The 26634-nt window shown below is 40.8% G+C and overlaps 1 protein-coding gene across 1 annotated transcript in view; it reads left to right on the forward strand.

Annotated features, from left to right (window-relative positions):
• frmd6 (FERM domain containing 6) overlaps nucleotides 1–26634 on the forward strand; it is a 101101-nt gene that overhangs the window by 64537 nt on the left and 9930 nt on the right. The window contains exons 4-8 of the mRNA XM_048600112.1: nucleotides 9311–9390; nucleotides 10570–10646; nucleotides 12795–12981; nucleotides 16356–16511; nucleotides 25383–25448. Of these exons, the coding sequence (XP_048456069.1) occupies nucleotides 9311–9390; nucleotides 10570–10646; nucleotides 12795–12981; nucleotides 16356–16511; nucleotides 25383–25448 (566 nt within the window). The remainder of the gene's footprint in view (nucleotides 1–9310; nucleotides 9391–10569; nucleotides 10647–12794; nucleotides 12982–16355; nucleotides 16512–25382; nucleotides 25449–26634) is intronic.

Consider the following 26634-nt stretch of genomic DNA (forward strand, 5'->3'; position numbering starts at 1 on the left):
ATTCACACTCTTCATCCCAGGAATCAGCCCGGTGACTCTCTTTTCAGCTGCCTCCAATGGCAATATGTCCTCTAATGCCAATATATCCTTTCTTAAATACGGGGACCAATACAGTGCACAGTACTCCCAGGTGTGGCCTCTCAAACACCCTGTAGATGTAACAAGATTGATCCATTTTTAAACTCCAACATCCTGGCAATGAAGGCCAAAATTCCATTTGCCTTTTTAATTAACATCACAACATACCTGACAGTAAATTACTGCAAAATTATATGCAGTTTACATCATCTTGTCAAGTTTGTTAACCTAGCTTTATTAGCAAATTATTTCCTTTACCATTGTTACTGATATTGGACCATATCTTCTTGAGAAGGGGAAGGATATCCATAGTATGAAGAACAAGTTAGTCCTGGCTATCCATGCTGGCCAATTGTTACAGTTGCATTGGTATAGTGGGATCTTAACACTTCTCTAATTTCTTAATTATGCAATGTGATATGGTAGGGCAAAAGTTAGTGTGGAGATCACAATTTTAAAAATGGAAAAATAATCAATTACAATGATATTCTGAAAAACCTCAGGGTCATTTTTACATTAAAAGTCAGTGAACCCTTTAGAATATAAAGCATCAAAAGGTGATGCAGTAGGACAATCATCTACGTTGATTATCACCACTTATTATACATCTCTCTCAAAATCTAAAATAGTTTTAAGATAAATATGGCTCCAAACTTGGCTGAAAAACTTATAATCAATTCACAGTACACAATGTTATTAATGCATAAAAGCTAATGTAAGGCAAGGAGAAGTTGCAAATTCACACATAATGTTGGACAACTGTGTGGCTTCCCTGACATTCTCTCAAAACCTAGGGCTTGCTATCAACCTCCCCATTAATGTCAAAACATTATTGAATTTAATGGAATAAACAAATTGACCTTTATTGCAGAAAGTTATTGCAGCTATTTCCCAGCATAAGGACCCTGTTAATTGAGTAATTTGTGTTTCAAATAGCCTCACGTCTTGAAACCAGCTAGCAAGTGTGCATGCCAAGAAATGGTGCAGCCAGATGCAAACTGAACTGGGAACGTATGAAAGGAATAAAATTCCTTACAAAGAAAAATAAACACGTTAGGAAATGCAATTAATTGATAGAGTTAGGAGGCTTTAAACTAACTCTGCAAGAGTTTGGGAACTAAGAGAAAATATTAGAGAATAATACCAAAGTGCAGAAAATACTGGAAGAGAGATAAATAACTTGCTATTCTCTATTTGAATGTTAGTAGAGAGCGTCAGAGTAAGGGAGAAATTTTAAAACTTTCCGTATCAGGATTGCACTTCATGAATGTGAATGATCAAAGCATAATAAATAAAATTGGGAGTTAGAGGCGTGGGTTGCCATGTGTAATTATGAAGTGGTAGTAAGAGATCTGGCTGAAGGAGGGGCAAGATTGGGTGTTAAATATTCTTAGTTACAGGGTGCAGGACAGACCGGAAAGGAAAAATGGAGGAGATGTGGGTCAAGGGGAGCATTGCAGCATTGAAGAATGAGGATGTCACCGAGAGGTCAAGGAAAGAAATGATTTGGCGAGAGCTAAGGAACAAGGGTGCAGTTACATTTCTTGGTGTAGTCTGTGGACAAGCAAATCTGCAAATAGATTGAAATACAAGTGTTATAGAGTAGTTCTAATGGGAGCTTTAATGAGCTGAATTTTGACTGGGATACTGGTCGTGTTACGAGTAGAGAGCAGCAAGATGGAGATATTTGGAGGGTCGGGGCAGGGAAGGAATGTCCTGAGGTATTAAATTCATATTTTGCATCTGTTTTTAGCAAGGAAGCAGAGGCTGCCCAGACCAGAGGGAATTCGGTCACGAGGTGGCTTCAGAATTGATAAGGGGGAAGTTCTGGATGAGCTCTTAGTATTTTGAGTTGATATGGCACTGGGACCAGGTGAGATACATCCAAAAATATTGAAGAATGTGCAAAAGCACTGACCATATTTTTTTTTCAATCATTACTGGATTTAGGGTAGTGGCACAGGACTGAAGAATTGCAACATTACATTCTTGTTCAAAAAAGGTTGCAAGTATGAGCCCCCCTGTAATTACAGAGCAGTCAGTTTAACTTTGGTAGTGGGGAAACTTCTAGATCAATAGTTTGGGATATAACTAACAGTCCCATGGACAAATGTGGGTAATTAAGGAGAACCACCATAGATAACTTAAGGTAAAATAATGGTTGACTAACTTTCTGCAGTTCGTTGAAGAGATAAAAGTAAGCAAGGATTGTATGTGGTGTACTTGGATTTCCAAAAAATTGATACAGTGGAATACGACAAATTTGTGAGGAAACTTCATGGGACATGAATAAAAGGGAGAGTAACAATATGGATGAAGAGTTGGCTGACATGAAGGATGGTGGTTTTAGTGATTTAAGTGGATTTCCTTGGGGTTGGAATTGGGACTCTTGCTTTTCCAGATTTGTGTTAATGATCTAGATCTTGGAGAGCAGAGGCCAGTTTCAACGTTTGCAGACAAGACAGAACTTGGAAATATATTCAACTGTGAGAATAGTGCAACACTTGAAAAAGGCATAGACAAGTTGGAGTGGGCAGGTAGGTGGCAGAGAAATTCCCTCCCTAAGCAATTCCCTCCCTAAGGGATTGCGGTCTACCTACTGTATGTGGACTGCATTGGTTCAAGAAGGCAGCTCATGACTACCTTCTCCAAGGCAATTAGGGAAGGGCAATTTGGGTCTGTTTTCCTTGGTGAAGTGAAGGCCATCAGGAGATTTTTCAAAATCAGAAAAGTTCTGGACAGAGTCGACCGAGAGAAACTGTTTCCTGTTTTAAAAGTATCGAGAATGAGGGATACAGTTCAGAGTGATTTGCAAGAGAAGCAAATGCAGTATGAGAAAGAAAACATTTTCACACAGTGACTGGAACACACTGCCTGAAGTGAAGTGGAGTTATGTTTAATTGCAGCATTCAAGAAGGTACTGAATGAATATTTAAACAGACATAATGAGTAGGGTTCTGATGGAAGAGAGGGAGAATGACACTAAGTCATAATGCCCATTTGGTGAGCTAGTGCAGACATGATCGGCCAAATGGCCTCCTGCACTATAACAATCCTGTGATATACATAAACAACATAGATGAGAATGTAGGAGAGATGATAAAGAAGTTTGCAGATGACACAAAGATTGGCTGGGTGGCTAGTGAGGAAGAAAGTCTTAGGTTACAGGAAGACATAGATGTATTGGTTAGATGGGTAGCTCAGTGGAATTTAACACTGATAAGTGTGAGGTGATACACTTTGGATGAAGTAACAAGACAAGGGAGTACTTAATAAATGGTACTCAATACGAGGGAGCTTGCAAGAAGATGAATCTTGGAATGCTTACCTACAGATCCCTGAAGGTGTCAGGGCAGGTGTATAGGGTAGTTAAGAAGGCATACAGGACACTTGTCTTTACAAATTGACGAGAATTATTTTATCTGAAGGTCCTGAATCTTTGGAATGCTCTTCCTCAAAAGGTAAAGGAGGTGGTCTTTGGATATTTTGAAGGCTGAGGTTGATTTGATTCTCGATAAATGGGGAATGAAAGCTTATTGGGGATGGTCAGATAGATGGAGCAATTAGGTCAGTCATGATCTAGTGTATATTCTTATGATCGGGTAATGAACGCAATTCCACCTTTTCACCTCCCACTGATACCCTTTGACTTCCTCGTTAAACAAGAAATTAATTGCCTCTGCCTTGAAACATGTTGAATAACTCTGCCTCCTCTGCACTATGCAGAAGAGATTGCCAAAAACTCTCACTTCTCTGAGAATGAACATTTCTCTTCATCTCCATCTTAAGTGGCAGACTCCCTTTTTAAACTATGTTCTCTAGTCTATCCCACAAGGGGCAACCTCCTTTCAGCGTCTACCTGTCCAGTACCCTCCAGTTCTCTTGTGTTTCAATAAAAACATTGCTCACTCTAGTAAACTCGAATAGATGTACAGACCCAACTTACCCAACCTTTCTACATAAGATATTTGTCACCACCACCATCTGCCCAAAATAAAATCCCTATCCGGGTTTCCGCTGATTGAACCTTCCCTGAATTGCTTCTAAAATGTTTATACTTTTTTTTAAGTAAGGGGACCAAAACTTTAGATGAGGTCTCACCAATACTCTATACAACTCTAGTAAAACATCCTTATTTTTATATTCCATTCCATTTGCTTTCCTAATCACTAGGCCCGAAACCTCAGCCTTCCTGCTCCTCTGATGCTGCTTGGCCAGCTGTGTTCATCCAGCTCTACACCTTGTTATACACAATACTACAGCTGATGTCTAACATGTGTCTCATACACTTTACTTTCCTCTTCACAGTTTACAATTTTTCCACGTCCGGTGTCACAGTTAAACATGAGATCATTTTCATAAAACCATAAAGCCTGGTTACATTGAGATTTTCTGAGTTCCTTGCTGTGACCTGCTTAATAATAATTTCCAGCCGTTTTCCCTACGACAGAAGTTAATTTAACTTGTCTGTAGTTTCCTGTTATCTGTTTCCTTCCTTTTTTGAATAGAGTCATGTTTGCCATTTTTCAATCTGAAGGGATCTTTACAGAATCTAGGGAATTTTAGAAAATTAGAGCCAATGGATCTGATATCTCAGCAGCCAGCTCCTTTATAAGACCACACGATGAACTCCATCACAACCTGGGGACTGGTCAGCTTTTAGTTCTAATATTATTTTTGTGTATTTTATTAATAATTCTTTGTCCCTGGTGACGGAAACTGTTTTAAGTTCCTTCCTCCCTTTCAATCTTTGATACACAATTATTTATAGTATGTTAATTATGTTCTGTCTAATAAACACATGCAAAATATCTGTTCAGTTCATTTGTCACCTCCATTTTTTTTATCATTAATTCTCCAAATTATCTTTCTCGCAAGGACCAAGGCTCCCTTCACCAGATCTTTTCCTTTTTAAATACCTGTAGAAACTCTTACTATCTATCTTTATATTTCTAACTACTTTTCTCTTGTAATCTAATTTCTCCCTCCCAATTAACCTTTTAGTGATTCTTTGTTCTTTCTTGTAGTCTGCCAATTTTCTGACCTGCCACTCACCTCTGCTGAAATGTGTGCTTTTTCTTTCAATTTGATACTATCTTTAACTTCCTTAATTAGCCACGAATGGAACATCCTTCCATTCAAGTCTTTCTCTCTCACTCAAAAGTATCCTTTGTTAAGTATTTTGAAATATCTTCTTAAATGTCTGCCACTGCAGCCCTGCCAACTTGTTCCTTAACCTAATTTTGCCAATTTACTTTAGCCAGCTCTCATAATTGTCCTCAAAATTTACTTGATTTAACTTTTTATTATTCTGTTCTTAGAGCCTTCTTTTCTGAACCTGAATGTGAAATTTGATCTTACTATGACCATTGCTACCCAGGGATGCCTTTACCATGAGATCATTCATTAATCCTGCTTCATTGCACAATACCAGATCTATCACAGCCTGCTCCCTGGTTGGCTTGATAATATGCTGCTCCAAGAAACTGTTCCAAAAACATCCATTAAACTCACCGAGTCTTGCAGCATCTGAGAACAGAAATCAGAGTTAACGTTTCGGATCCGGTGACCCTTCCTCAGAACCTAAAATGTTAACTCTGATTTCCCTTCACAGATGCTGCCAGACCTGCTGAGCTTCTTCAGCAACTTCTGTTTTTGTTCCTGATTCACAGCATCCGCATTTCTTTTGCTTTTCATTAAACTCATCATTGAGGCAACCTTTGCCAATCTGATGTGTCCGATTTTCTTCTGGATTGAGAATCACCCATGACTTTCCTCGTAGTTTTCTCACAAACTCCCATTATTTCATTCCATATATCTTATCCTACAGCATGGTTACTGTTAGGGGACTTACAAACCACTTCTATAAGTGACTTCTTGCCTTTACTTCTCGACTGAAACTGATTCGAGATCTTGATCTTTGGAACCATGATATAGTGTGATCCATAATTCGCAGAGCCACCTCTCCACATTTTCCGAGCTAACAGCCTTTGTAAATGTCATGGATCCTTGAATTTTCAAGTCCCAGCTTATGCCATCTTTTAGCCATGTTCCTGTAATGGCTATCAGATCATATTATTTATTTGTAATGTCAGTTTGTTTGCTTTATGAATGCTAGGTGCACTCCGATTTAAAGCCTTCAGTAGTGTCTTTTTATGAATTTTGTGACCAGTGGTCTTGCCTGTTGGCACACTCCTAGATTTGTCCACTCTTCTGGCTACACTCTGATTATCATTTCCTATACTGCTACCTTACTCTCTTGTGTATTGTTGCTACATGATCTTTTAATAGGCATCTGCTGAGGACACCTAAACAAAAAAAAGGGCCATACAAATTTAGTCGGACCAAAATAAAAATGTGTGCAAGTGAGGTATTTTCAACACTGACATGATGATGGGAAGATAGTGGGTATTCGACTCTCTGCCTTCCCTCATCGTCTTATGAGGTTCTGTTCAATCTGCCCGAGAGAGCCAATGAAATCTGTTCTGTGGTTGCTGTGATCTTCTGCAATAGGTCATTGATAATAATTCAAAGTTAAGCGTTTAACTGTTTAGAAAGTTGTCTTCCCTTTACATTTTCAAGACTGAAAATTAAGCTTTTGGTGAGTGTTTAGGGTTCTTCTGGAACTTAGAACACTTTTTGTGAAATAATTTATTTGCAGCTGTCATGGGTGGGAGTACATCAGTGAATTCTTTGTTGTGTTCAAAATTATAGTCAGCTGACATGTAATTTATGAGAAGATATTTCTTATGATTGAAGTGTCGTGGAACATTTTTCTAAAATGCCACGTTTTACTCAAAGTCAGGAGAATCTTTCTTTATTTTGTGGCCAAATACTGCCTACTCCAAAGGATAGAGGGCCAGTAGTGAGCTGAGGACATTAAACATATGCAGAGCTCCTTTGGAAAGCACAGATGTGAGACTGCTTATGGCTCTGGAATTTCTCTTAAAGACCACCTGTTTAAAGTTTCCATCCAGTGACATATGAAACCACTTAGATTGACGCAAGACTGACTGAACTTTATTCTTAAATTAATTGCCTGACAAGTCTCGCTGTGCAACGAGGGATATTCTAGGCCATTACCAGATCAGTATGCCAAATTATGATGAATACATTTTGGAATCTTTTGCATTTCTGAACATTTACATTTTGTTTAGTTTTAGGATAGCACAGTGATAAAACTTTGTGTTCAATGTGATTATATTTAAACAGAATGTAGTTTACAATCTATGTGTGACAGGACCACCATGCTAGCGCAAAAAAGAAGATAATTACATGTGATTTGGGAGAAAATGATTCAGCAATGACTGTACTAAAGGTGTCATAATGCAACCGTGTGCTATAATTGATAGATGGGATAAACAGTATCTGAATATCTCAGTTGTATTCTGTACAAAATTATTTATTTTTTCAATATCATAAATTGTGACAATTATGAAGCCAAGAAAGATCAAAATGAGGTTAAAAACCACTGGCAGTAAATATAAAGGATTCAGGGTCAACACAACCTTTGAGAACATTCATAGGATATTACTGTTATCTTACAATTACAAACAAAAAAATTGCATTACACCCATGATAACTCTGAAAGTTTTATTTATTATTATTATTATGCCTGCAGAGATAGACAAACTGAGAAACAAATTTACAAAACTAACCTTAACAAAAAAAAGGACAAGTTATCACCTTTTCTATAACTTTAACAATCAAATGAAAACCGATATAAATTTAACTGGCAAGCCAGTGTGTATATAATATATGAATTGCCATTAAATAACAAACACAGCAGAAATAGATCTCAGATTTATCAGGCAGTCCACTCGGTAGACATTGCACTGATTTCAGCCACATACTCTCAGCTTCTTCAAAATTCCAGCTCATTTTTCTTCAATGATTTAGCTATTTCAGGGACCCCTGATATCTAACCCGAGTGCCTAGGTCAGTACCAGATACATATTTGAGTGATGTTGAACAGTAAGCAATGTGAATATAACAACATGTTGCCGAGCTATCGCAAAATGGGTGTAACATTGCTCTAATTCCTCAACCTCAACCGGATCCAACCAATCTCCCGCACTTCTGCCCTCACCCCCTCTCTTCCCTCTCGCAACAGTAATAGGGTCCCCCTTGTCCTTACCTACCATCTCACCAGCATCCACATCCAGAAGATCATCAGACGCCATTTCCAGCACCTCCAGCGAGATGCCACCACCAGACACATATTGCCCTCCCCTCACTTGTCCACCTTCTGCTGGGAATTTCCCTTCCAGGCCACCCTGGTCTACTCTTCCTTCACTCCCAACATCCCCCACAGTCCGATGGCACCTTCCCCTCCAACCGCCGAAGGTGTAACACCTGTCATTTATCTCCTCCCTCCCCAGTATCCAAGGGCCCAAACATACCTTCCAGCAGAAGCAGCACTTTACCTGCACTTCTCACAATCTCGTCTACTGCATTCGCTGCTCACAATATGGTCTCCTCTACATTGGGGAAGTGAAGCGTAGACTGGGTGACCGTTTCGCAGAACATCTGTGTTCTGCTCGCAAAAAAGACCCTGAGCTTTCAGTTGCCTGTCACTTTAACACACCACCCTGTTCCCTGACCAACATCTGTGTCTCAGGTTTGCTGTAGTGTCCCAGCAAAGCTCAAAGCAAGCTGAAAGAACAACACCTCATTTTCTGCTTGGGGACCCTGCAGCCCTCTGGACTCAATATCAGGTTCAATAACTTTTAGGGCCTGAACTCTCCTATGCCCTAGCCCCTTACCCCACACACCAGGTCTTGTTATCACAAAGCCTGCCATTAAACATTACCTATTGTTAGCTATTAACTGTCTTCATTAACAGCTATTCACCCTCCTGGCCAGATCGTTATCAACTCCTTTGTCTGTCTGACTGTTCTTCTCTCTCTTCGTAGTCTATCCCCACCTATTGATTACTCCTTACCTTCTTCCCCCACCCTATCTTCTGCATATAAACCAACACTTTCCTAGCTACTATCAGTTCTGAAGAAGGATCACTGGACCCGAAATGTTAGCTCTGAGTTTTTTCTTCACAGATGCTGCCAGACCTGCTGAGCTTTTCCAGCAACTTCTGTTCTTTTGTTTCTGATTTACAACATCCACGGTTCTTTCAGTTTTTACTGACATGACTGGCAATGTTTTTCATTAACTGGCAACTGCCATGTAACCTCCTCTTTATGTAATATTTCTTTATTTTCCCTTTCCAATGCAGACAATGAACATGTTTATATGGAACTGATGCAGAAGCTCTGCAAGTATTGTCCAAAAGAATGGAAGAAAGAAGTAAGCAAAGTAAGTTTCCCCCAGCAGCAAAATTCAATATCTGCTAGTTCACTATAAAGACCCACTTTAACACAGCCATATTTATATTTATATAATTACACCCCAATCAAGACTAACTCTGGTAAATCAACTTCTTCTTACTCTGGAATAATGACTCAGTCAGCTAGCACTACACGGGTAATAGTTAAAGGTTGTTGATGATATCCTTAACATGAAAGGGATGTTTGAGTGGTTTTTGATTGACATCTGACATCTGAGTGGTCAAAGTTATCCTCACTTCTGTTGATGAAGCTATTTCTAAAGTTAATATAGTTGCATTCTTTTAACACACACAAATAGTGATAATGCAGTGAAGTTGATCAGATTGGATACCCCACTCCATATTAATGTACATACTGGATTGAGTTCTAGAGGCCACAAAAAAGCAGACAATACTGCAGCAGCAATAGTGAGGAATAATGTGGCTGGAAAGGACAAAATTGGCTGCAAAATAGTGATACCTTCCACAGTATAAAGTCATGTTAATTGCACACAATCCATATTGCTTTTATTTAGTGAATGTCACTAGCATTTTTAAGCAATCTTCCCTATTTTTGCTGTATGACCATCAACATAAAATATCATAAAATGGCTGCACTATCCAGTGCTATACCCTTGGCATCAGCTTGGATGTATAATTCAACTTTTAAATGATATCATGTCAGCAAATAAAACATTAATTTATAGTGACATCCTGTGTTAATATTTTGGTGAAGAGTATTCTGGATTTTCTAATAATTATGGAGGTCGGAAATCACACGATACCAGGTTATAGTCCAACAGGTTTATTTGAAATTACAAGCTTTTGGAGTGCTACTCCTTAATCAGGTGAAGTGGACGTGAAGTAAGTCATAAACAGTATTGCAAAAAGGGCTGACAGTGGATTGGCCATTAGGTTTACACCATGTGCAGTTTTCTTTTACATCATCTTCATTGACCAATTGGACTCCTTTACCTGTCAATGTGAAGATTTACATCACTGATACATTATTTGTATTCTGCCTTATAATTGAAACAAAGAATTCTTTGTTTCTTTTGTTTTTGGGTTTGATATGTGAGAATATCAATGGGCATGCAATGTGAAAAATTTTGAAGCACCTAATGATTGCCTGTAATGCCGTATTATTTATTTTTCCATTATTTCTGCAGGGCATTGACCAGTTTGGTCCACCTATGATTGTTCATTTCAGGGTACAATACTACGTGGAGAATGGGCGATTAATTGGGTAAGACGAATGACCTTTTCAAAGGTGGGGAATGGAGGCACACAAAATCCAGCAAATGACCTCCCTGTCCAACCTGACCTGCCTGCCATTTTACAGAGGGCAGAGAAGGTAATTGGTGGCTTGCCCACCCTTGGGCCTATTGAGGCCTTTACATGGCTAATTTAGGGCCTCATTCCTCTACTAAATGAACTTAACTAATGGTGGGAGAGCCCTGCACCATGTGTGAGCCTGGCAGCTTTAGCTACTGCGATGGTGTCAGGCAAGTTGGCAGAAGGTGACTCCTGAACCAGCCTCTCTCATATCCACCCACCCCCCCACTCACCTGGATTTTGGATGGTGAACTTAACCTGGGCCCTTCTGCCTGGTTGGGACCGTCAGGAATCCAAGCAGTAGTCACTCCACTCTCGGCTTGCATTACTGAGACAACAGAGCTGTCAGTCATCCAATGGCCTGCACCTGACTAAGGATTCAAGAGCCATACTTCTCTGTAAATCCCAGCATGTGGACATGTTGGGATGCAATCTAAGTCAGTAGGGGGAATTTGGGGAACGTGTGGTATGGACTGTGGAATTTTGTATGAGCTGATAGTTATGGAAGGAGGAGGGTTGAAGCCTGAGCAACGGAGTTACAAAATCTGGAGTAATGAAAGATATGATTGTGCCTTTCAGTGAAAGGTGGTCTGCGATAGATGGCAGAGGGGAGAACAGCTGATGTAGTAGGTTTAATAGTAAAGATGGAAATAGGTAGCCATTATGATTAACAGGTCAGAAATTCAGTCCAGGGTTGAACTCCAGCAAGCAATTTGGTTAAGCTGGACTGCTGTCCAGTTTGGGGATGGAGTAAGAGGCAAAGACACTAAGATGTTACCCTCAGGCTTCCTAGTGTTTGACTGGAAGAGTTTGCAGATGCAATTGGGTATGTGGTAGTATGCTGCAGCCTTTAGGAAGATATCAATGGAATGCTCAGTTGGCTCAGAACATGATAGGATTGGAAACAAATGGAATTCAATGCAGGGAAGTATGACATATATTTTGGAAGGACAAGTAAATAAACAATAAATGGTAAGATTTTGAGAAACATAAGGGAACAGAGAGAACTTGTAGTGCATGTCTAAATATCCCTGAATTTAGCTGGACAACTAATTATGCTAATTAAGAAGGCAACCAGGGGTTACATTTTTTTGGCTGTGGTTTGGAATGTACGTTATGTCATAGCTAAGAGTACGGCACATGCTTACTTATAGGAAGGGGCTGATCCCGCTCTAGAAGTTACAGAGGACATTTTGCAAGGAAGTTGGCAGGAATGGAGAATTTTATCGGATGAGGAAAGATTGAGTAGGTTGAATTATAAAGCTGAGGACTCTCCATAGTCTGCAACCATTCAAATTCCCCAGCAGAGAGGTCAATGAGCAGAGAGCATAGATTTAAAGTAATTGCCAGAGGATTAAAGGGAAATTGAGAAGAATTTATTTTCATCAGAGGTTGGTGGGGCCTGGAACTTTTAGCCTGAAAAAGTGACGGGGACAGAAAGCTTCACCAAATTTTTAAATGCTTGGAGATACACTTGAGGTGCCATATTCTGGAGGGCTTGAAAGTGGGATTAGGCTGCATTGCTGTGTTTCTGGCTAGCACAGACATGATGAGCCAGATAGCCTCCTTTGTCCTCATATATTTCTATATTCCGTGACTCTACAGACCAAATTTTTGTCTGGGTGTAAAATGACTGACGCTTAATCAAATAGACTTCGAAAAAAATTATCCTCCTTCCCGCACCATTTTTGTTTAGCCTTTTTGCAGGTTGGGAATTTGCTTAATGTGTAAAATGCAGACCCATCCCACTGAGAACATGGTTCCCTGTTTCAATGGAGGATGATATTCACACCGTTTTCATTCTGTGCTGCTACGTTGTGGAAGCCAATTAACATCATGCCAGAGTTGGAGAGTTTGTGAAGAAAATGTAAAACTGGCTGAGGAGCATTCCGAAAGATAAGAGTGTAGTGTTTTCATGTCTTCACGTTACTGTTACGTGCTTTATTGTAATATAGTTCTGTTTCTAATGCAGTGATTCCAATGCCTTACTTATCAGTAAGCATGTAACTTTATTTCAGTGTGCTTGTCAGAGATTCTAATATGACATTTTTCTTTGCAGTGATAGAGCAGCTAGATACTATTACTACTGGCACTTGCGGAAACAAGTTCTCCAATCCCAGTGCATGCTACATGAGGAAGCCTACTTTCTACTTGCTGCCTATGCTTTACAAGCAGACCTTGGCAACTACAAAAGGCACAAACACTATGGGAAATACTTTGAGCCAGAAGCTTACTTTCCTCCTTGGGTATGACCTTTTAAAATCTTTAATCTTTCAAAATCTTATATATGAAATATAGATACAGAAACAAAAGAGCCAAAAGTCAGTTTGTTAAGCTGTAAACATGAAAGCTCTAACTGAGCGAAGAAGAGTGGGGTTTGTGACTCAATGACTGAATGCACCACCTTTGAATTCCACCTTAAATTTCACCGGAAATATAAAACAAGTTCATTATAATTAAGTGCAACCGTGTGCATCGTGGCATTGGCTCAGGATGATTCATCAGTCCTGAGCTCCACATTTACATCCTGCAGGAAGTGCCCACAAATGAGGCTGAGAATTTTATGCAGAGTTTTACTTAGATTGCGACCTGAAAATGATAACTTCAGGGTCTGTGGACAGGGCAAAATTTTCTCCTTTCGTCTGATGAATTTAGCTGTTGTTTATTGCTGTCTTTCAGCTAGCACTGTGGAGATAGACATAGTAAGCAAATGAAGAGGCAGATTGCCAGGCTCTGAACTCTACCCATCAATTACATCAGGGTAACGGCCGTGCATTATGTTAGGAATGGGAAGAGGGAAATAGAGTAGAATGGGAGTAAAGCAGCACAACGCACTGCTCAATTCTCCCTCATTTTCCAATCTTATCCGATTTCAGCAAGGATGACACTGATTAAATCCTGCCTGGTATCTACCTAACATCCTTTTGCAGTTGTTTGAATTTTGTATTCATGAATACAGAATTTATAATAAACCAAATGATCAGGGTCACCTTGTAAATATTATTTCACATTTACACCTGTTTGGAGCTAAAAGAAAAATTTGAAAGGTGAGTGTATAAGTTCTTTCATCAAGAATGTAGCTTCAGTCAACTGGATTTGTAGTAGGATGAATCCTTATCAAACTGAAGCTTTCTCATCTGCGTGCAGCTCCCAATATATGCAAAACTTCCCCTTCTGTCTCCATCTGCACAAATTTGCGTACTTTTGAATGCATTACCCATGCCACATGAGTGTTAGGCAACAAAATAGAATCAAAACGTCTCTCCTTTGATATTACCATTGCTGAATTCCCTACCATCAACATCCTGAGGATTACCATCGACCAGAAACTTAACTGGTTCAGCCACACAAATGCTGCAATTTCAAGACCAACTCAGAGGCTGGAAATTCTGCCGTGTGTGCTTCCCCTCTCGACTGCCCAAATCTGTCCACTATCTCAAAGACACAAGTGAGGAATATATTAGAGCATTCCATTTTCTCAGATGAGTGCAGATCCAAAAAACCTGCAGAAGCTCGACTTTTCAAGACAGAGCAGCCCACTTGATCAGCACCACAACGTTCACTATCTCTACCACTGTGGCAGCAACGTGTACCATCTACAAAGTGCATTGCAATAATTTACCAAGCCACATTGACAGCATGTTCTAAACCTGTACCTCTACCACCTAGAAGAATAAGAGCAGCAGATTCCTAGAAATAGCATCACGTGCAAGTCACATGCCATCCTAATATGGAATGAATCATTACACCTTCATCTTGGACCTCCCTCTATAACAGCATTGGGTGCAATGACACCACTCAGACTGCAGTAGTTTGAGAAGTCCTTTCTCATCACCTTCTCAGGGACAAGTATGGGTGGGCAATAAATGCTGAATTTCCATATCCCATGAACTATGTTTTAAAAAAAGGTCTGGTCTTTTGGTTATGTTATTTCACAGCAGCAAACATTGTAAGCTGTCCCATAGGTGCAGCTCTTTAATCAACTGTAACAACTTTAAATATTTTCTGCATTGATGTGTATGCTAGTTTTACATAATTAGTTACTTTACACATTTAGCTAATTTAGTTGCGACAAGAATGCACTGACTGACCAGAATTTTTATAACAAATTGTTTAGACAGAACAGGGACTTAGGAGAATGCTAAAAGATATTCTGTAATATTCCCTAATGCTGCTTTCTTTTAAGTAGCAAATTGCTGACTTAATTATTTGTGTGCTGAATATCCATAATGACCTCAGTGCAGAGACCGAAAATAACAGAACACAGAAACCACAAAATAACAGGGGACTTATGTTACTATGTACTTAAGATAAATCTTAGAGAATTTAAAGGCAAAGTTTTGGGTCTGAATACACAATCTCACGTTTTTTGGAAGCTTCGAAGAATAAACCCCTGGCTCTTTTTGCTTTGTAAATAAGCTGTGTGTGTGTGTGTGTGTGTGTGTGTGTGTGTGTATAGTTTGTGCATTGAATGATAATGAAATACAGAATTTTAGACTGACATAAGTACTTTTGTCATTTTAAATAGTCATTTCATTATATTTGCAAACCCTTAAACTTCATTCTCAAAGTTGATCCAAATGCTAAACTGGCATCTTTTGATCCAGATTAATTTAATAGTAGGCTTCAACTGAGTGTTCCAAACTGGGAACAACATGAAATAGAAATTAAGGGAGCAGACATCATATGTTGTATCATCTGTATATTTCAGCCACACAGTTACTAACATTGTGATTTGACAGAGTCCAATAATTATTATTTTGATTTGAATTTCTTAATGTCTTATCCTTTAGTTTCTGTTACAGCAAAGAGATAAGTATGAGCAAAACATGACTCCTCTGTGCCTTTGCTTTTGGTCCTTTTTGTCAGTATATAGTGCGCATTCATTTTGAAGCACAGTTGGCATTGAATAGGGAGTCTGATCTGTTTTAGTTTGAGATTGGGTGGGAAGTGATAAAATCTGAGGTTGATGAGACATAATATTAGCAACAGATTGCTGTGAAACAGTCACCACTTTACCACTCGTCATTTTTAGTGCTGTCATTCAAAATGCACTAAACAGAGTTGGAGGCAAAAAGAAGAAAACAATATGTACTGGGAAGAACATCTGAAAACTTCAACCATATATTTACTTTATATAAGAACTGAAAATATCACTCTGATACCAACTTTAAATTGGAGAATACTTTGCTCTTTGTAAAGCGAGTGTTGGGTTTTAATGACTGATTGACAGACACCAATAGCTGGATTGCTGAATTACTTACTTGCCACGGGTAAATTGAAATATAATCCAAATAGAATAGAAAATGTAGTGAGTTAACACCCTGAAAACAACTGGACAGCATTGAGCATTTTGCATATTTAAAGTCAGACAATGCTGTTTCAACTTGTCAGATCCCTAACCATTGTAATGGATCTAATGTTATGTTGAAAGGGCTTGTTTGCCTCTGTGTGAAACTGGTGACAATATCATAGACAAATATGATGCATAAGGATACATGCAAGTACTGTAACATTTTGAAGCTGTAGTGATTTTATTCCAAGAAGATTGTATAATTATCACAGATTATATAACATGGTACAAAAATATTTGATTTAAAAACATTATTTACTCTTGTAGGTGGTTACCAAGCGAGGAAAGGAATACATTTTGAAACACATTCCAAATATGCACAAGGACCAGTACGCACTTACAGCCTCAGAAGCACATCTCAAATACATCAAGGAGGCTGTCCAGTTAGATGATGTGGCCGTTCATTATTACAGGCTTTATAAGGTAAGGAACAGAATGGATATATTGTGGCTTCAGTTCAGACAGAGTGCTCAGAATGTTTATAGAAAGTACTGACTGAAAGAATTTTCTGTTTAATGAGATTTATTTTTATCTGGTTGCTTTCACAACCTGAGAAGGTTACCAGTAATCAGGTTAGTGGAATAGTTGCCTGCAGTCAGATTAGGATTGTCAACCAGAGTTTAGGGAGATCACAATCCAGAACAAAGATCAAAGTAGTGAGTGACATTTTAGAGATGAAAACTGCAGCAACTCTGCTTAAAAAATGGTTTGTGATCTTGTAGCAACTGATCAGGCTAAGATGGTGCAGGGTAAGTCTGGCATTTCACAGAGGAGGAAAGGGCTAGGAAGGAGCAATATTTGCATCTGGCAATAACACTTCACCTTTGGCTTTTGTTACTTTTTTGTCTTTTTTTATTTAGTAACAATTGAGGCCAAAGGGAAGTAAGAGTCCTGTCCTGGTTTAAGTGGAGGGAGGGAGTGGCATAATGGGAATGTCATTGGGACTTGTAATCCAGAAATGCAGGCTAATGTTTTGGGGATAGGTATTCAAATCCTACAACAGCAGATAGTGATATTTCAATTTAACAAATATCTAAAAATAAAAGCTAGCCTAATGATGAGCATGTAGCTATAGCTGATTGTTTAAAAAGCTGTCAGGTTCACTAATGTCCTTTTGGGCTTGAAATCGTTGTCCTTGCCTAATGTGCCATACATGCAACTCCAGATCCACAACACTGTGTTTGTGTTTGACTTGTAACTGCCCTCCAAAATAGCTGAACAAACCACTCAGTTGTATCAAAATGCTACAAAATCTGTACAAAGGAATGAACCCAGGCAGACCACCCAACATCGACCTGTGCATCAGAAGAAATGAGGCAGACAGAGTCCTGTTGACCTTGCAAAGTCCTCTGGGGGTTTGTGCCAAAATTCAGAGGTGTCCAACAGACTAGTCAAGTAACAGCCTGACATTATCATACCCATAGAATCATACGTTACATACAATATCTCAGACACCACCATCGCCATCCCTAAGTAAGTCCTGCTCCACAGCTGCTAGGCACAGTGGTATACATTAGGCAAGATATTTCCCCAGGAGACCTCAACGTTGACTCTGAACCCTGAATGTACTCTGTCTGAAGGATTTCAATTTTCCATTACTAAGAGTGACTCTATTGTATCACTACTGATTGAAAAGTTCAAGGCTGAAAGGACATAGCTGCTGGACTGGGTCTGTGACATGCATTGAAGGAACCAATAAGGGGAAAATCTGTTTGACCTCCTCCTCAGCAATCTGCCTGGTCACAAGTGTATTTGCCCATGACAGTATCAGTGGCATTCACCGCCATGCAGTCCTTGTGGAGATGAAAGTCTATTTTCACATTGAGGATACCCTCCATTATTTTGTGTGGCACAATCACTGTGCTATTGGGACAGACTTAGGATAGATCTAACAACTCAAGACTAGGCATCCAGGAGGGCCTAGGAGTTGTCATCAGTAGCATTCTACCATTACCATCAGATCAGGAGGTCAATCCTGGTTCAGTGAAGACAGCAGGAGGGCATGGCAGGAGCAGCACCAGGCACAGTTCAGCTTAGTGAAGCTACTTGTGTGCTAAACAGCCGAAGCAGCCTGCTAAGAAAGGGATAAGGGAGTCCATAGCCGATGGATCACATCTAAGTTCTGTAGTCTTGCCATATCCAGTCATGAATGGTTATAGACAATTAAACCACTAACGCGGGGGCTCATCCTGAAATGCCAAGACAACGATTCATTGCAGCCTTCTGCTGACATCCCCAGCATCACAAATGCCAGTCTTCAAATTGATTCAGCTTCTTGTGATTTGAAGAAATGGCTGAAGGCACTAGATACTGCAGGGGCTATGGGCTGTGAAAAGATTTTGGTGATATTACTGAAGACCTGTTCTCTAGAAACTAGCCTCATCTCTAGGTAAGTTATTTTAGTACAGCTACAGCACTGGTATCTACTCAACAATGTGCAAAATTGCCAGGTAAACAACAATTCCAAAGATAACAAGGTGTAGAGCTGGATGAACACAGCAGGCCAAGCAGCATCAGAGGAGCAGGAAAGCTGACGTTTTGCACCTAGAATTCCAAACCGGTGAATTTCCACCCCAGCAGGCTACGCCTGATTATCGGCAATGTGAAGGAAGAGATTGTCAACACTGTGACCCTGTGAAGGAACGATCTCACCTACACAGAGTTTGGGTTCCTGAAGGACCACTCAGTTCCTGACCTCATTAGAGCTTTGGTCCAAACATGAACAAAAAGAGCTGAACTTCAGGGGTGAGGTGAGAGTGACTGTCCTTGGCAACATCCAACTGAGCATGGCATCAACGGCCCTGTCAAAACTCGAGTTGACGGGAATTAGGGGAGTAAATACTCTGCTGGTTAGAGTCATGCAGATCATAAAGGAACGTGGTTGTTTTTGGGAGGTCAGTCATACAGCTCCAGGACATCTCTGCAGGAGTTCCTCAGGGTAGTGTCCTTGGTCCAACCATCTTCAGCTCCTTTGTCAATGACATCCTCTCCATCATCAGGTCAGAAGTGGTTAACTGTGCAATTTTCTGTACCATTTGCAACTCCTCAGAAACTGATGCAACCTAAGCCCATATGCATTAAGATCTGGACAATGTCCAGTCTTGAGCTGATAAGGGGAAAATAATATTCAACCATATATGTTGTGGATACCAGAATGTGTAAGAGGCTAGGAATTCAGTATGCAGTGACTCATCTCGTGTCTCGCAATGCTGTCCACCATCTACAAGGTGAAAATCAGGAGTGTGATAGAGTACTCTCTGTTTGCAACTAGCAGTTTAAGCTCGGCAGTATTCAGGACAAAGCAATCCGCTTTCAGCAATCATTCCCTTCACTCCCAATGTACAGTGGCAGCACTTTGTACTGTCTACAACATGCACTCACCAAAGCTCCTTCGACAACACGTTCCAAACCCATGATCTCTAGCACCTACAAGACTAGGGGAGCAACAACATCTGCAAGATCCCGTCCAAGTCACACACCATCCTGACTTGGAACTACTTTGCTGTTCCTTCACTGTTATGGGGTCAAAATTCTGGAACCATCTTCCTAACAACAGTGATCTTACACCCTAAGAACTGCAGCAGTTCAAGAAGGCAGCTTACCACTACTTTTTCCAAGCAATTAGGAGTGGCCGATAAAGCTGGCCTAGCCAGTGATGCCCACATTCTATGGAACAATTAATAAGAAACATGTCTTGTGTATCCAGCAGGAATATAGCAATATGTAAACGCATCTTAACACTTTCTTCTTGGCTCTCACTGTATCATGATAACCTACTACAAATCCATTACCCTGATTAACACAAAAAGCACATATTCAATCTCAGAAACATTGGCCATTGTATTTATGCATAAACTCTTACTCTTCTGCACATGTGTATAAAACAGCATGCTTTCTGTTCAGGCTTGTTCCCTCCACAGACTAAAGCTATTTTGCTAAGCAAAGTGAACTGCCACAATTGTCACTTACCTACTGTGTGTTGCAAACCTTTGTTTGTTATTCATTCTGTTAGTAGTGGAACAAGCGCATGAGGAGAACTGGCTTACACATTATTCCAATAAACAGCAAAATAAGAAGGATGTTTATTCATTTTCATTGCAGTCTAGTTTTGATTAATACCTGCATTAGCAGAATGTGTTTTATTTCATTGGATATAATTTGGCACGTATTGAATAAGATAGCACTGCATCACAGGAGAATGACTGCTGTATGTGATTGTAATGCTACCAAATAGAAATTATATTGTAAATAGGAAAAAGCAGACTGACTGTGTTCCCTGTTGATGTATGGCCAACACCCAAAATAGAAATCATGTCATATAACTAATTTTGAAATATTCACTAAATAATACTCATTATTCTGTATCTGCCAAACGTCCTGTGCAATCTACTATTTTAACTAGGACTTGTATAGTAAATGGTAAGGTCCTGAGGACTGTTGTGGAACAGAGGGACCTAGGACTACAAGTACATAGCTCATTGAAAGCAGTGTCACAGGTGGACAGGGTAGTGACGAAGGCATTTAGCATGCTGGCCTTCATCGGCCGAGACATTGAGTATAGGAGTTTGGACGTTTATGTTACAGTTGTATAAGTCATTGGTGAGGTCATACTTGGAGCATTGTATACAGTTTTGGTCACCCTGTTATAAGAAAGACTGGAAAGTGTGCAGAGAAGATTTGTGAGGATGTTGCTGGGACTAGTAGGCCTGAGTTATAGGGAGAGGTTGGCCAGGATAGCACTTTATCCCTTGGAATGTAGGACAATGATGGGTGACCTTTATTGAGGTGTATAAAACCATGAGGGGCATAGATAGGATGAATGCATATAGTCTTTTTCCTAGGGATGGGGAATTGAAAACGAGGGGGCATAGGTTTAAGTTGAGAAGGGAGAGATTTAAGAAGGACCTGAGGGGCAACTTCTTCACGCAGAGAGTAGTGCAAGTCTGGAATGGGCTGCCAGAGAAAGTGGTTGAGACAGGTACGTTAGCCACATTTAAAAGACATTTGGATAGGTACATGAACCCACACTATGGCCAGTGCTTTATGTTTATGCACCATGGCAGATTTGGGGGCTGGGAGGTTGTTTATTGTGTGAGATAGTTGTGGGTGGGACCCCACTGCCTTTCTGCCTTGTCTCCAGTTGGCTGAGTCGAAAGGCCCCTTCAGGCGGTCTTCCAGACCCATCACCAAATCCTGACCTCTAACTAAGGGCCTTCCATTGCCTCCATTACTATTAACCCAGCAGTGCACATGTGTGTCTCCGAGCATGACATACAAACTGGAGCTGGTCATTTGTGATCTCTTGTCCTTGTCCCTCATTCAAAAGTTGTAAGATTAGATGGATCATGAGACCTAAGGTCAGGAAGGAGGGGAGACACTGAGAACCACAGCCAGCCCTTGCTGCTGACCTCAATACCTCCCTCCACTGCGACTTTATGCAACTCCCCCCTGCCACCACTTATCTCTCGGTCACTCCATGATCCTGGGGCCCCTGTGAATATATTTCCTACAGCACCACTGCCTCGTGGTGGCGCTGCTGAGCAGAAGAACAGCTGGCCTCAGTCAGTGGGACTTCTTGCCAGCTGGGTCCTGATCCAGTGAAAGGGATACTGGTGACCTGCCAACTGCCCGATTGGCTTGTGACATGGTGGACTTTTTCAGGAGGGAGCTGTGTGAGTCTTTTGCAAGCTCTCCAAATGGTAGCTGAGACCCATGATACCTGCATAAAAATCCCTCAGTGACACACACCTCTCTGCAGGACAAAGTGACTCATAATTGGATGAAGTAGCACCTAACCTGGGGGCAGGGGGGCTGGGGTGGGGGAACAGCATGACCTGACCTCACAGATGAGAAGGTGCTGGCAATCATTGGAATGGCCAAGCACAGTAGCATGGCTGAAACTATAGACTCTCACTCCATCTCTCTCTCATCGTAGTCTATGATTTACAAGTTGCAGGATGGTGTAAGCATGCACCTCCAGTTCGCTGATTGGTAATACGCAGTAAATAATGTCTTGTTTAAAATGGGAGCCTCTTCTCGTTAGACAACCAAGTGGTCTTTCTCTACCATATGCGACCAAACAGGACCTGTAGACTTGTCCCAGGATAGAGGATAGCATCAGTAAAACTACCAGCTGGATTTTACACCATGTTGAGTTATGGAGAGGATTAATCTTACAACAAGACTGATGCTACATGGTGCAGATACCAGCCTCTTAAAGGATCTCTCAGCATCCAGCAATCTGTGCTCCACCAGGTTGTTAGATCTGCTGAGATGTTATCTTTGGTGGAATCTATGAAAAAGAGCTGACAGGATGACAGCAGATTCGTGCTGCCAAAACTGCCACTCCATTTATGGCCCACTGTTGACTATAAGCCAGTCCAAAATATGCCATTTGTTCAAAGATGGTGCAGTCTGAAGCCTGACCTTTTAAAGCCCAGAACTAGTTGTGGACAATCCCTGACAGCGTCCCACAGGAAAAGTCAGCAGTGTTCCACCAGCCATGCTGAAGCCACTGGGGTAGCACTGTACAGAAACACAAGAACAAAGACTCTCACAGCACAGACACAAGGGGAATGCTCAATGGTGGCGGGGTAGCTTAGTGGTTAGCACTGCTGCCCCACGGTGCCAGGGGACCCACCCTCGGATGACTATCTGTTTGGAGTTTGCATGTTTGCGTGGGTTTCCTCTGGGTGCTCCAGTTTCCTCCCACAGTTCATACATGTGCAGGCTAGGTGCATTTGTCATGGAAAGTGCAGGGTTACAGGAATAGGGTAGGAGAATGGGCCAGGGAGGGCTGCTTTTTGGAGGGCTGGTATGGACTCAATGAACAAAAATGGCCTACTTCCACACTGTAGGGATTCTATGACGATTTAACTTTTGCATGGAATATTGGATGTTTCACTGGATAAAGTTCATTTGAACTTGTTGTTTGTTGTGACTTTTACTGCAGCTTAGAACATTACAGCGCAGTACAGGCCCTTCGGCCCTCGATGTTGCGCCGACCTGTGAAACCAATCTGAAGCCCATCTAACCTACACTATTCCATTGTCATCCATATGTTTATCCAATGACCATTTAAATGCCCTTAAAGTTGGCTAGTCTACTACTGTTGCAGGCAGGGCATTCCACGCCCTTACTACTCTCTGAGTAAAGAACCTACCTCTGACATCTGTCCTATATCACCCCTCAATTTAAAGCTATGTCCCCTCGTGCTAGCCATCACCATCTGAGGAAAAAGGCTCTCGCTGTCCGCCCTATCTAATCCTCTGATCATCTTGTATGTCTCTATTAAGTCACCTCTTAACCTTCTTCTCTCTAACGAAAACAGCCTCAAGTCCCTCAGCCTTTCCTCATAAGACCTTCCCTCCATACCAGGCAACATCCTGGTAAATCTCCTCTGCACCCTTACCAATGCTTCCACATCCTAGCTTGGTAACCAATAGGACGCTTTAGTTATTTATTTTAGTGTGGAGGCTCTTGTATAATAGGGTTTGGGCAAGTGTTCACGCAAAGTGAGGCAAACACACGGATTTTAATATGTAGGAGCAGAAGTAGGTCATTCGGCCCATCGAGGCTACTTTCCTGAGCAGTGAGCTCACGGCTGATCTGATTATCCTCAACTCCACTTTCCTGCCTTTTCCCTATAACTCTTGATTCCCTTAATGATTAGAAATCTGTCTGCTTCAACCTTGAATATACTTAATAACCCAGCCTCAACAGCCCTCCGCGCTAAATAATTCTGCAGATTTACCATCATTTGAGAGAAGAAAAATTTCTCCTCATCTATGTCTTAAATGGGCAGCCCCTTTATTCTGAGATTATGCCTTCCAGTCCTCGACTCTTCCATAAAGAGAAACATCCTCTCCGTATTCACTGTGTCAGGTCCCCTTAGAATCTTGTTTGTTTCAATAAGGTCTCTTCTCATTCTGCTAAACTCTAACGAATACGGGCCCAGCCTGCTTAACCTGTCCTCATGAGAAAATCCCTGCATATCTGGGATCAATCTCATTAACCTCCTCTGTATTGCCTCCAATGCCAATATATCTTTCCTTAGATGGAGGATCAAAATATTTTTTACAATATTTCGTCTATGGTCTGCCAAGTGCCTTGTATAGTCTTAGCAAAGCCTCTCTATTTTTACACTCCTTTCTCTTTGAAGTAAGAATTTCCATTTGCTTTCCCTATTACGTGCTGAACACGGATCCTAGCTTTTAGTGATTTATGTACCAGACACCCTCAAATCCATCCATGTTGCAGCTTTCTGCAGTCTTTTTCCTTTTAAATAATATTCAGCTCCTCTATGCTTCCTGCCAAAGTGCATAACCTCACATTTTCACATACTATATTCTATCTGCCAAGTTACTATCCACCCATTTAACCTGTCTATACCCATATGTAGACCCATCCTCAAACTTGATTATAGCACATTCACTTTCCTCATCCAGGCCATAAATATATATTGGAAATAATTGAGGCCCTAGCATTGATCTATGTGGCACTCCACTAGTTACAGGTTACCATCCTGAAAAATTCTCCCTTATCCCAACTTGGTCATCTGTTAGTTTGTGAATCCTCTTTTATTTTAAGGAGTCTTAATTGGGGTACCTTATTAATTGCCCTTCAGGAGGGTCCTAAGTTCCTTCCTCCCTCCTTCCTTCTTGCTCTTCTTGAGTGGTTTACCACACCCCTGATGGCTAGTGCCGTGTCCTCTACACAGAATACTGCTGACTGCTCTTCAGTACTGTTGAGTTCCTCCAGAATTATCAAGACAACTGGACTATTACTTCAGACCTCCTGTAAACTGTTCCGTCGTCTTTCACCTAGTGACAAGAGCGTAGCTGAAGCAGTGAGATTGAAAATGGCCACTTCCCTAGAGGTGATATTGTTTAATACAACTGCCTGCCTCTGGCCAGCAGTTCACAGTGGGTGGGACTTACGTCAGGCCTTATCGTTGACCTGCCTGATGCTGTGGCTATTCCTGAAAAAAAAAAGGCAACGCTGGGCTCTTGCTGGTTCTCTAGCCAGTGGACCAAACCACTCACTGCTTCCACTGGCATAAATTATCTTAATTTAGGACTGTTGTGCATCATTAATGCAGGTATGAAAAACTTCTTATTCAGGTGTATAAGTCCATAAATTGGTTATAATTATTTAATGCTGTCAGAAATTATTCCAGACCCATTACTTTACTGATGCACCATTGCTAACATATAGCTGAGGAAACCAGCTGCTCAGAAAACTCTTCATTCAGTGAATATTATTGATCTCTGTATTTTTTTTTATTCCATTTAGGATAAAAGGGAAATTGATGCTTCACTGATGTTGGGCTTGACTCTTCAAGGACTTCAGATATTTCAGGTCAGAAAAGAAACTGTTTTGTAAAAGTCCAGCTCCTGTTCTTTTTCTTGCCTTTCATGGTTGCTGACCTGATTAAGAGTCATCCATCTTGAAAGATGATGCTGCAAGTGTCAAATCTGTTCAGCTTCTTTGTCATTTTGTCACACCACGTGTGGCTGAAGAATTCAATTCCTTAGCAACGGTCCTTGCCATAGGCTAAAATCACATGTTGTTGGTCATTGTGGGCTTTCAGTATGCTCTGTAAAGGTAAAGGTAAAGGTAAAGGCAAAAGGCACACTGATTTTGCACAAAACATCATGTTTATGAAGACTGTCCTAACACATTACCAGCTTCCAATCTCACTGTCCTTAACTCGCTACTATACTTAACCCTACTCTATCCAATGTACTGTGCCCAGTTCCGTCTCCCTTCCTCCTACCCAAACATGGCCCATGTCTCTCTCCATTTCCAAAGTGCTACAAATATAGTAACAGATCTCCCTCACTGGTGTAGTTCAGTTAAGTTTTGCATTTTGTACATTGTTTATTTTTTTTAGAATAAGTTTAGAACATAGAACAGTACAGCACAGTAAAGGCTGTTCAGCCCACTATTATCCTACTCCAAGATCAAACTATCCTGCATACCCTACATTTTACTATCATCCATGTGCCTATCCAAAAGTCGCTTAAATGTCCCTAAGGTATCTGACTCCACTACCACCGCCGGCAGCACATTCCATGTACTCACCACTCTTTGTGCAAAGAACCTACCTCTGACATCTCCCCTATACCTTCCTCCAATCACCTTAAAATTATGCCTCCTCATAATATTCATTTCCGCCCTGGGAGAAAGTCTCTAGCTATCCGTTCTGTCTATGCCTCTCATCATCTTTTACACCTCTATCAAGTCACCTCTCATCCTTCTTCGCTCCAATGAGAAAAGCCCTGGCTCCCTCCAACCTTTCCTCATAAGACCTGCCCTCCAGTCCAGGCAGCATCCTGGTAAATCTCCTCTGCACCCTCTCTAAAGCTCCCACATCCTTCCTATTATGAGGCAACCAGAACTGAATACAATATTCCAAGTGTGGTCTAACCAGGGTTTTATAGAGCTGCAGCATAACCTTGTGGCTCTTAAATTCAATTCCCCTGCCAATGAAAGCCAACATGCCATACGCTTTCTTAACAACCCTATCAACTTGGGTGGCAAC

Source organism: Rhincodon typus, chromosome 8 (genome assembly GCF_021869965.1).
Source record: "Rhincodon typus isolate 14 chromosome 8, sRhiTyp1.1, whole genome shotgun sequence".
In the NCBI taxonomy this organism is placed as follows: domain Eukaryota; kingdom Metazoa; phylum Chordata; class Chondrichthyes; order Orectolobiformes; family Rhincodontidae; genus Rhincodon; species Rhincodon typus.